Genomic DNA, 12586 nt, shown 5'->3' on the forward strand with positions numbered 1-12586 from the left:
TCCTCCTGTACAGCATCTAGTGTTTTGATTCCATTTTAAATGATTAAATCTTATGCAGTTAAATTCCCCTTAAAGAACCAAAAGATCATGCTCCATTTTCTGGTTTAAACAATTAAGTCTTGAGAAGTCTCTTTTTTTTTTTTTTTTTTGCGGTACGCAGGCCTCTCACTGTTGTGGCCTCTCCCGTTGTGGAGCATAGGCTCCGGACGCGCAGGCTCAGCAGCCATGGCTCACGGGCCCAGCCGCCCCACAGCATGCGGGATCTTTCCGGACCGGGGCACGAACCCGTGTCCCCTGCACCGGCAGGTGGACTCTCAACCACTGCGCCACCAGGGAAGCCCAAGAAGTCTCATTTTTAAAATGGCTATTTATTTTCACTCTACTTCTATTTCTACTGTCCCTACTACCATTGCTACAGATATTCCAGAAAGTGAGTGACTGGGGGAAAGAGGGCATTAAAAAATATTACCATAGGAAAAAATGTTGTTGCAATTATGACTTGAATGCGTTCAATCATTTAATAGTACATTAAAAGATATTTCACAACTTAAAAGAGAAAGACAGGAAGTAGATTAATGTTTGCGTAGGGCTAAGGGGGATGGGAGGGATAGGGGAGTGATGGCTAAAAGGCACCGGTTTCTATTTGAGAGGATGCAAATGTCCTAAAATTGACTGTGGTGACAGTTGCACATATGTGTGACTACATTAAAAACCACCAAATTGTACATATGAAATAGGTGAATTCTATGATTTGTGAACTATAGCTCAATAAAGCTGTCATTTAAAAAAACCCATTGAGATTCTGATTGGGATTGCATTGGAATCTATAGATCAATTTGGAGAAAACAGATATATTTACAATATTAATTTTTCCCAATACATGAAAATTATGTAGTTCTGCCCTTATTTGGGTCTTCTTTAGTTTCTCTCAACAATTTTTTATAGAATTTTATAGAGAAATTTGTACATAATTTATCAGATTTATTCCTGGGTAACTGATATTTCTGATGCTACTTATATAGTATCTTAAGAAAAAAAGAGAGAAAGCACCGAATTGTCCTAATGTGGGGTAAGAAGATGAATAGAGCATGATATGCACACTAAGTCATCAAAATTTTGAAATAAAAAATCACTATATGTGGTCTAACAAATAATTTTTTCTGATTTTAAAATTTATTTATGGAAAAGTCATACAGGGCTTCCCTGGTGGCGCAGTGGTTGAGAGTCCGCCTGCCGATGCAGGGGACACGGGTTCGTGCCCCAGTCCGGGAAGATCCCACATGCCGTGGAGTGGCTAGGCCCGTGAGCCATGGCCGCTGAGCCTGTGCGTCCGGAGCCTGTGCTCCGCAACGGGAGAGGCCACAACAGCGAGAGGCCCACGTACCGCCAAAAAAAAAAAAAAAAAAAAAAAAAAGTCATACAAATATATAAAAATTAAATTACATTTAGTCACATTTGATAAACCACATTCAGAAAAAAGAATAAAATTATATAAACCTATATAATGTTATAAATCAATGCTACCTCAATAAAAATAAATAAAATTTAAAAATACATAAACCTGCAAATATTCTGGAAAATTCCATGATAGGTAGACACCACAGTGAACAAATACGTTCTGATTTATAGTTGTTAGGTTCCTTAGCTTAGAGTGAAAACAGATACTGTTTAATTTTAGTATCTATGTTTACCCAATATATGTATTTATTAGCAAAATGCTTTCATGGCAAAGAAATTTTATTTTACAATGGTTAAGTTTACACCTAAAGCCAGTAGCATTTAAAGTGTTTAAAGCTGTCCATCATATTGGTGCTACAGAGCCCTTATTATCCTTTAAATTCAAGTTAATTGAAATATTATTATCTAACTGCATTAATTAGTAGATGGTGGACTTTTCCTTCATAAAATAAGTATTTCTTTTCTACTAAAATGAAATAGATATAAATCACATCTGGGCTTCAAGTTAACCTTGTATGAGCTACTTAATGTTTCCAGATCTCAGTCTTTCACCTATCAAAGGAGGTTAGATGAAAACATCTCCATAGTTCCAACTAGCTTTAAAATTCTGTTAATTCTATAACAAGGAAACAGCAAAATACCATATGGTCTTACCATAGTTTAAGCAAACACAGTAGTGTATGAAAAACTAGATGTGTACAAGATGAAAGACTTAGTAATTATTCGCTTACACAAAGGATTCTCTACTTTTTTCACCCCAGAATTGGCAAGTTCCCTAGATATCATTTACACTAAACTTTTCAAAAACATACCTGATACTTACTGAAAGTGCAAATGCATGATGTTTCTGAATCGTGATCTTATCTCTACTAATAATCATAGTTATCTCACACTGGAATTAGGATAAAAAGCATAGGGTATATGAAACCATTTTAGAAGAAAGGCTATATATAACTGTAAGGTATTTTAGACATTTTGAAAAGTATCCAAATAAATAATATGTTCACAAATGGGGCTACTTTTCCTTGTCTGAGTGATGTGAGAGATAGAACTTTATCTCAAAGAGACTCTCAGAAATTATGTAACCCAGAAATTACGTATCTATAATTAACTAAAATTTAGTGATGAAAAAAATGATTTGATATGAAAATGTTACCTGATCAATAATAGAATTTAGCTTGGTAAGTAACAGAAATCCTCGGCCGTGGACAAGGTATTGTCCAAGGGTTGCCATGTGTGTCTCCTCCTCTTCTTCCTCCCTGGCCCCCACTCTCTGGACCACCGCATTGCAAAGCCGGTTGACATCGGTCAGAAATTCACGTGCCAATGAGTTACTGTCAGTGCTCATGACCGAGCTATAAAATAATAGAAAAGAGATTAGAAAAACTAAAAATTATGTTTAAAACTATGTGTTTTTGTTGCTGTTTGTTTTTAACTGAAGACTAACTTTAAATTACTGGGCATTGGTATCTAACCTTATAATCTTTTCAGACATAGTTCCGACCTAGTCAGGGGCTCCTTAAATATTCCTACATGGCAGAAATTAGTCCTGGGCGTGAAATGGCTGAGTGGAACCATGCACGGGTACGTGAAAGCGCGGGGAGAGAAGACACTAGGGAGCGGTGGCAGTTAAGGTAGACGCTGACTTCCTCTCTTAAACGCCTCACTGCAGAATAAAAGTAAACGCATAACTTATAAAATATTCTTGCTGTACATGTTTTGAAAGATAAATGGATCTTTTAAAAATATAAACTGTTTTTCACTTGATAGAAGCCACAATCACTGACCCACGTCCTCAAACACATGAGGGGTGGGTGGGGAAAAGATTTACCACCAGGTGAATAAAAATACAAGAATTCTAGCAGCTGAAGTTATGGCACTTCATTTCTTGCTACACATCTGAATCAAATAAAGGGCAGTGTGACATTTTAGGATTAAGGAAAACAGTATAGTAAAGCAGACAAAAGAGAGGCAAAACACAAATGTAAAGAAAAACGTATAAATCTTCAGAAGAGGAAAAAGGATGAAGAACAAAATCCCCAAAGAATTTCAAAATAGTTTAATTTTAGGATTAAAAGTAATTTTGAGACACCCAGTTACCCTGAGAACCTTGTAACCTGACAGCTTAAATTAAATGAAATGTGTATTGCAGTCTTCCTTCACCCTTTGGGGGAAGACCTTCCATCATCCCTGCTGAGAAGGCAGTGGACCATGTGACTATGTCTACTGCCAAGAGGCACTGCCAGTCTCTGGGCCCGAACCAGCTGACACACACCTGATTCAGGATCAGCCAACAAATACGATGGCTGCAAGATGTGACTCGTATGGTGCAGCCTGCAAAGAGGCCTTGGCCAATCAAGTTTTCTTTCTCTCTCATAGGAATTTGAATTAGGGGCATAGTTGTGCTGGAAAGTCACAGAGAGATGACCCTGTGGTGGTCACTATGAGGTAGCTGAGGCCAACTGAGTGAAAATTAACCAAGAGGATGCAGAAAGAGATAAACATGAAAGGGAGAGACCGAAGAAATTCCTAATACTACTTTGGTTCCTATTCATTCAAGAGCCTGATGGTTTAATTCCTGGATTCCCATCAGAATTCTAGGTATTGTTACAATAACAATCCCCTCTATAATATAACAAGTACCATTATTTTAAATATTGAACATTAGGAAAAGAAAAGTATAAAAAAAGGTACATCGCTCATTATCCCAAAATGCAGCAATAGCCGCTATTATATATAATATTACTTCTTTATAAACTTTTGTAAAGTAAAATTGTTCAATAAATCAAGTAACCTGGTTTATATTCAGTCTGTATTTATCCAACTTTATTAATTTATTTCACTTAATCTGTCACTGCTTTTAAGATACATAATTATTTAGTGTACCACTACAAAAGAAAAAACACTGCCAATTAAACTATAATACAATGCTTTCTTATCACTTAGAATTTTCCATACAATATCACCTTCTGGACCACCAGGACCATCCACCATGCAACATTTCTTAAGAGTGCTACCCTATTGTTCCGGGGATTTTCTTCCAAAGAGGCTGACATCATTCTGTAAGTTTTGATGCTGGTGGCTTTCTTAACCTTACCAGATGAGGTCGGTAGAAAATTTCAGAAAATAACCAGGAAACATTGAAAACTCATCAGATATAGTACAACAATTCATGTTACTCAACTGAAGCGCTGACAATGTGAACAGCTATGACCCAGGTCACCTCATGGGCACACAAGAACAACTCTTCCACAACTGCAGCCCACTGACAGTGTTTCTAAGACACCATCATTTGCAAGGCACACTGCAACTTTACGAACAATAAAAATGTGAAAAACTAAAAAACTGTGGTAATAATTAGGGCCTATCTTCAAGAAATTAAGATAATGAAAATCAATGTGAATTTTTAGACAATTAATGAGGAAATAATTTCAATCCCACTTCCCAAAAGCACAAGATGCCATGTCAGTAAAAAGTATTATAATATATGCAGAAACATTTTTCCTGATTTAAAAACGTGTATAAAATATATACACAGTTACATATATAGGGTATTACATATAGAAGATCTATTACTTGCTTGTTTCATTTAGATATTTCAGAAATCTTTTCCCATGAGCTCTCTTTTACTCTGTTTAATAGCTGCATGCTTACTCTTTTTAATACATTCTACTGCATGTATATATTACATACAGTTCATGTATTTCATTATTAGATGTACTATCACTATGTAGCCAATCTGTCACTGTTAGACATTTAGGTTATTTCTAGTTTCTTATTATCATAAACAAAGCTGCAATAAGTCCTTACAATATTTGCACATTTATCCTATTATTTCCTTGAAGTAGAAATTGCTGTTACTTCATATAATAGGCTTCACACATTTCTGTTAGGTTTATTCCAAGGTGTTTTATGTTTTTTGCCATTATTCTGAATGGGATTTTATTTTCCATTATATTGATACATTCTTACTCGGATAGAAAACTGGTATATAGGAGGCCTATAGGAAGTAGATTTATTTTGAGATATCCAAACTTTACTCATATGTCCAAACTTCTCACTGAACTCTCTTATTGATTTTCTCAGAATTTCCAGATATAAAACCCTGTCATCTACAAATAACAAAAATTCTGAATTTTTCTATCCAATATTCACACACTTTCTACTCTTTCAATTGCATGAGTACTAGCAGAACAACACTGGTAGGGGTGATGGGGACACTTTTGCTTTGCACATTAAGAAATACTTATTTCTTCCTATGCATCTAATAGGAATGCTGAATTTACCTATTGCCTTTCTGAATGTCAACTGAAAAGATGATTGCATGGTAATTTTTAAAGATTTTTTTGGAATATTTAAAATACCCAGAAAAGTGCAAAGAACGTATAACGTGAGGTTATAGCCAATGCTCAGACCTCAGATCTAGCAAGTATTAACATTATGCTATGTTCAGTTTAGTTCCCATGTGTGGGTGTGTCTGTGTGTGTGTGTATGTGTATAAAGAAATCAAACCTTATAGTACAGGAAAGCCACACTCCACCCACACCTCTTCCACCTCTCTAGTTGCTGTTTATCATTTCCATACATATTTTTATAATTTTGATATGTTATAGCCATAAAATATTCAGTACTGTTTTAGTTATTTTTAACACTTTATATAAACAGTATATTATAGGTGGGTGGGATGAATTGGGAGATTGAGATTGATACATATACTCTACTATATATAAAATAGATAACTAAGGAGAACCTACCGTAAAGCACAGGGAAGTCTACTCAGTGCTCTGTGGTGACCTAGATGGGAAGGGAATCTCAAAAAGAGTGGATATATGTGTATGTATAACTGATTCACTTTGCTGCACAGCAGAAACTAACACAACATTGTGAAGCAACAATACTCCAATAAAAATTAATAAAAAATAGTATACTATATGCATCCTCTCATAACTTTGCTTTTCCCTCTCGACATTAAGTTCATTCCTTTAAACCACTGTGCAATATGCCATGGTATGAATAAGCCACAATTTACATATCTAGAAAGTTTAGCTGTTTTCACTTTGGGGTTTAAAAATTTAATGTCACATAACTATATAGTTTCAAAGTCTTGGACTGAACCAAGGATTTTGACTGCTAATATATGTTACATTAAATACTTACCAATCTTTCAACACTTCTGTAACATTTAGGGTCTTTATGATTTGAGTTCATGAACTAGACGAAACAAATAATCTTAGAACAAAGCTTCACCTACCAAAAATAAAAAAAGGAGAAAGATATTAACAGCAATAGTAAAACAAATATTTTTAACAACTGAAGTTCTGACATAAAAACAAGAGGCCAGTCTTCATATCTGATGTATGAAACAGACAACGATTTTTTTGAATCTCAAGAACACACTAAAAAATGCCTGTACCTTCAAGAATGGTGTCTTGAGAATTGGAGTCTTGGAACATATTTGATCTGAAAAAGGTAAGCTGACTGTAGCTCCCCACGGCTCTTCTCCCAACCCCCAACTTATAACCTCCAGGTAAATCCCTACAAAGGAAGGAGAATCAGGCAACATCAGTCTTCTTAATAATGAAATCTAGGTTGAGGATATATGAGAAATCAGAAAATACTACAGCCAAACAATGAATAAACCACCACCAAATTTCCTATCCTTGTTGAATTTTTAAAAATGAATTAATCTTTTGTGTATAACACAATGAAGACTATTTCTAGAATACCAAAGGATAAATTCCTATTTCTGGGGTAGCAAGAAGGTGCTTCTCTGTAGTTTTCTCCTTCTCTACAGTTTTTACCAGGCAGAGGCATGAGAAAAAACTTCCTTATTACAGTTATAAGGCAAACATAAAGGTTTATTTTGAACCACAAGTTTATAAAATCAAAACGACCTTTAATTGCTTTAAAATGCTCAAATCTAGAGAACTGTCTTGAATTCCTTTCAGCTTGACAAACAGTTCTCGTACCACACTATTCTAGGCCCTTGAGAATAGAGTAGGCAGGAAATAGGACAGAGCTGCTGTTAACACTACATAGGACTTTGTGTCAATTAGGGAAAAGCACCTCCTCCTAGGCTGATGCAGCCCATGGCACACAGCTATCAAAGCACAGGCTAGATTTCAGTCCTACTCGCCCACTCCACTGGCCAAGCACCAGTGCATCAACTGCTCGACCAAACGAAACAGCCCTGGAATGGAGTCTCAAAACACCTTCCAGACCTGCTCCTACTGCATCATCCCTGTAGTTTTAACTCTAGAATTTGGGCGGGGAAATTATCAATCAAATCATGGAGCAGAAACTAACACACCATTGTAAAGCAATTACACTCCAATAAAGATGTAAAAAAATCATGAGCATGAGGAGGTCTTGTATGAATTGAGCTGACTACCGGCACCCTCTAGCTTGGACTACTACGAGGTGGAGCCATTTATCTCACGATACTAAAACGATTCCAGCTCACTCAGCCTGGCCATCAGAAGTGGAGGCTGACAGACAACTGGATCCATCTGTTGCTCTCTCTTACCGAGGGACATTTCTAGGCCAAGCTGAGGGATTTTTCTAATGCTCTTAAACTGACATGGCTTCTTTAGCTCCATATTTTACACGGCCCAGCTTGGATAACCATGGAGACTCACTCCATCCAAGATCATAATCCTATCTGCCAGCACAGTCAGCTGTGCCCTCCTTCACTCTGCCATCACTCTTTATTCACAGCTGTATTCTAGCTTTTATCACCCTATATTATGCTGGGTGTCCATAAAGTCGGAAAATACAGGGTTTTTTAAAAAATAAACTGAAGATGTGCTTAGGACATTATATATTTTTGCCCCTGTTTCCAAACTACATGGACACCCTGTAGCTACTTATCTATATGACTGTCTTACCTCCTAGGTCATGAGTTCCTTAAGGCCAGGAACTGTGTCTTATTACTTTTTGCACTTTATAACTATCATGCCAAATTTTAAATTCATCATCATTACAATTTTCACCTTCTAATACAACTATTGTTATAGCGACATAATAAGTAAGACTTGCTCCCAACAATATTACTAGCATTTTTATATTCTTAAAATTTACCATAAATGAAAAGCATAATAACAAAATGCCTCTAATCATATAAATGACCTTCCCAGAAAAATAGCAGGTTTCACTTTCTCTAATTCAGTGACAGGTACAGTGATATAAATGCCCAAAACAAAACAAAACAAAACAAAACCTGACAATGTATTAGCTATAACCCCTAGTTTTCTGTCATCAGAAATTTCATCAATATGCCATTTAATTAAACAAATGTTTATTGAGCATTCATTATACGCCAGCTACTATTTTTGACACTGACTATAGAGCAAAAATAAAATCCCTACCCTCATGGATTCTAGTGTGGTAGAGACAGAAAAAATAAACCCATTCTAATGTCAGGTAGTAGTACTAAGTGCTATGAAAACAAAGTAAAACAGAATAAGGGTACAGAGTGACAGGAATGCTACTTCAGATAGGGCTGGCGAGGAATGCCTGAAGATGTGATATCCAAGCAAAACCCTGAATGAAGTAAGAAAACAGCCCGTGTGAGTATCTGGGGAAAGAGTATTCCGGGGCTCTGAGATTAGTGTATGTTTGATGCACTGGATACTGAGTGAAGAGAAGAAAGAGAGAAGTTAAACATTACCACAAAAGTGAGAAAAGCCTCTCGCTCCTACTTCTCAGGGACTGAAGTAAGATGTAGAAAGAAGAAACAGGAGTGTTCCTCTGGAACTCTCGTGAGGAATGGAAGCCTCCTTCCTGCCCACCCTCCTTTCCTTGCCCCCCCCCCAAAAAAAAGAGACAGAATAGCGCAGTTCACGGACAGGTAAGACTAGTTGGGAGGGAAAATAAAGTTCGCCTTTAGCTATGTCAAGTTTGACGGGTCTCTCAGGAAGCAAGTAAAAGATATCACGCAGGCAGCTGGATATACCAAACTGGGAGGATGGGACTGGTGAGTCAGTTTGGGAGTTATCAGCATGTAGATGCAGTTTAATGAGACCAGATGGATGAAACAATCCAGAGCAGTGCTGTCTGGCAGAACTTCCTGCAATGATGGGGACTGTGCCTAGTGGCTATGGTATTGAACAGTAGGGACCCAGAGAATGAGTGTAAGTGGGGCAGAGAAGAGGTTCTAGGACTGAGCCCTGGGGTTAACACCACTGACTCAGGGAGATTCCAGCATAGGAGACCAGGAAGAAATAACATGTGAGGCGGGAAAAAAAAAAAAATCAGGAGTGGTCCTTCCCAGAAACCAGGGGAGGAAAACTTGAAACAGGAAAGATTGATCAACTGTGTCAAATACCGCTGAGAGGTTGAGTAAGATGGAAACTGGGAACTGACCGCTGGATTTAGCAACACTGAAGTTACAGACAACCGTGTCAAACAGTGGCCTCAGTGGAATCGCAAAGAGTGGTGAAGAAATGGAGGCAAGGGGTCTAGAAAACTCCTTAGAGAAGCTCTGCCCAAAAGGGTAGCAAGGAAATGGGTGGTAGCTTGAAAGGGACATTGGATAGGGGAGTTGTTGTTGGCTATTTCTTTTTTTTTTTTAAGAAAAAAAGATATAACAGCATGTTTGTAAGCTGAGATATCATAGCATGTTTGTACAGCATGTTTCTCCAACAGAGAAAGGAAAATAGATGAAAAACTAGAATGAGAGGAGATAATACCAGGGCCAACGAGGAGGCAAAATGAAGAGGATCCAATGTGCAAGTCGCAGCAACGGTGACAGTTCATCCGACGGAGTAAGAAGCATGACAGAGTCCATGAGTACAGATGCAGGAACACTCGTGTATCTGGCAGTGGGAGGACCAAGATCTGGAGGCTTCTATCTTCTCAGTGAAATAAACCACAAGTTTACCAGCTGAGAGTCAGAAGTGGGAGGTGTTTTAATCTGATGAGTGGAACAGGGTCAAAACTGCAGCCCCTAAAAGATTTCCCACATGGCTGCCAGTTAGTAACTAAGATCAAGTTCTGCTGTTCAGTAACTGTACCCATACTATAGTCCCACTCTCCATTGTGTCCCCAAGAACGGAATGATAGAACAGATGATGTCAAACACCTTGTGGAAATCTACGTATGTTACAGCTACAGCACTTTCCTGATGTGTATCTGTACATCCCCATCAAAAGTAGAAACTGGGTGATCTGCATGAATTAGTTTTAGAGAATCCCCTTAACCTTTACCGCCTGTCTAGTCCTTCTGTAAACGTTTGCAAATCTTTTAAAATGATCGCTAGAATCTTTTGTGAAGGTAACTTCAAACTCACTAAAATCTATGGAATCTACACTCTTTTTTATAATTTTGGAACTTTATTCCTCCACAGTCTTCTGAAATTTTTCAAATTTACCATAATAACTCAAAGATTACCAGTTCAGCAATGACATTAACAAATTTTCTCAGAACCTGAACCTGGGATGTGAATTCATTTAGAGCAACCAGAGATTCTGATACAATCTCCTCCTCACTCTTGGGCTTAAATTTTCTATTATTCTTCTTACTTCTACACTTATTAGTCTGTGTGTAGACTGTTCTTCGTGTCAGAGAAGACAGAAAGAAAACAGAAGTTGAGAAGTTTCATTTACTCTCTGTATCTGATTATAGGGTCAGTTTGTTTCAAGGAAGAATCTATTATTTGCCTGTTGTTTTCATCTTCTATATATAAAATGTAAAAAGGTCAGCCTTAACCTTTTTCAAAACCTCAGCTCATTATTTTCAGAGGTTTGTGTTCCTCTTTTATATATAAGTAATTTTGTTTTTGTTATTTGTTTCATATCCTTCTTCTGCACGTTATTTTAAAATCTGAGTTCAATTGGCCACTTTACCTCTACCTTTCTTCACATATTATTTCCAATTGTTCCATAAAGACCAGTCTATGGTCATCTTACAACCACTTTCCCTTCTAGAAACTGTATCCATGGCACCTTACCTATCTTTTCTTTGAACTTTAGGAACTCTGCATTTCCAATTCTCTATATTCCAGCTTTGCTTCATATTCTTCTTCCTGTTTATTATGTATTCATTTAGCTATCATTTACTAAACACTCCCTTTGTGCCAGGCACTAAGAACACACACTGTGAAAGCAGTCCCAGTCTCTGCCCCTCAGGAAGATCACGTTATGGTGGCAAAGGCAAACCAACACACAGGGTACTGCATACTGATAAGGTGCACTGAACCCAATCCGAGGAGTCAGGGAAGCTTCATGAAGGAGATAATCTTCAAGAAAAAAGCAGAACAGGTAAAGGGAGACAAGGAGAGAAGAAAGGCATTACAGACAGGAAGAGAGGCTCAAGTCAAGTCCTTGGAAGAATTACAATAAGTTTGGTATCAAAAAGCAAAATGAGCAGCAGGAAAACAAGGATGGAGAGAATGGTGACCCAGGATAAATAAAAGGATTTACTGATGCGCTTGTAAACGTGAATTTCTGATGGTGTCAATTTCCTCAGCTATTTGAGATTCTCCAGCAGCATTCAGCTGCTTGGATCTAACAGGAGAGAATACAGATTGTATCACTGGTCTTGAAATGAGGGTTTTGGTGGGTGAAGGCAGCAGAAGCGTAAGTGGAAGGGAATCAGGGGTACAGGTGAAAGAACGATCCATATGGTCAAAATGTGTACAGGCTGGGCAGGGAAGAGAAAGACGCCAGGCAAATGTTGACACACAGGTAATCGATCCCTATGAGAGAGAAGAACAGAGAATGTGCTACGGAAGATACTGGAATTCGCAGATTTTTGAAGCAAGCAGTTCCAGATGATGACAACATCCAGACTGTGACCCTGCAAGTCAGTGTCTGAGGTGAAGTGAAAGGTCACTGTAGCCAAGTAACCATGAAGCTAGTTTTCTGGACAACAGATCACTATAAGCTCTTGAAAGCTCCTTGATGACAGGGAATTTTTCTGTTGCACTTACTGCTAAATCTACAGCATCTAGAATAGTACGTGGCACAGAGAAGGCAATCATTTGAATGAATGACATGACTTTTCTCTCAGGATTCCCATTATGTTCACTGTCTAACTAAGCCCTCACAGTGGGTCAAAATTAGGCTCAGAGTATCAGCTCCCCAATTATTTCCTTTACCTTCTGGAAATGAAACAGTCAACAACATAA

General features: G+C 37.7%; 1 protein-coding gene across 1 annotated transcript in view; it reads right to left on the minus strand.

Annotated features, from left to right (window-relative positions):
• Positions 1-12586, minus strand: part of LYST (lysosomal trafficking regulator) — a 177325-nt gene that overhangs the window by 146372 nt on the left and 18367 nt on the right. The window contains exons 2-3 of the mRNA XM_060126030.1: positions 6616-6705; positions 2615-2813 (exon numbers count right to left, since the gene is read on the minus strand). Of these exons, the coding sequence (XP_059982013.1) occupies positions 2615-2806 (192 nt within the window). The 5' untranslated portion in view covers positions 2807-2813; positions 6616-6705. The remainder of the gene's footprint in view (positions 1-2614; positions 2814-6615; positions 6706-12586) is intronic.

Source organism: Lagenorhynchus albirostris, chromosome 16, assembly GCF_949774975.1.
Source record: "Lagenorhynchus albirostris chromosome 16, mLagAlb1.1, whole genome shotgun sequence".
Classification (NCBI taxonomy): Eukaryota; Metazoa; Chordata; class Mammalia; order Artiodactyla; family Delphinidae; genus Lagenorhynchus; species Lagenorhynchus albirostris.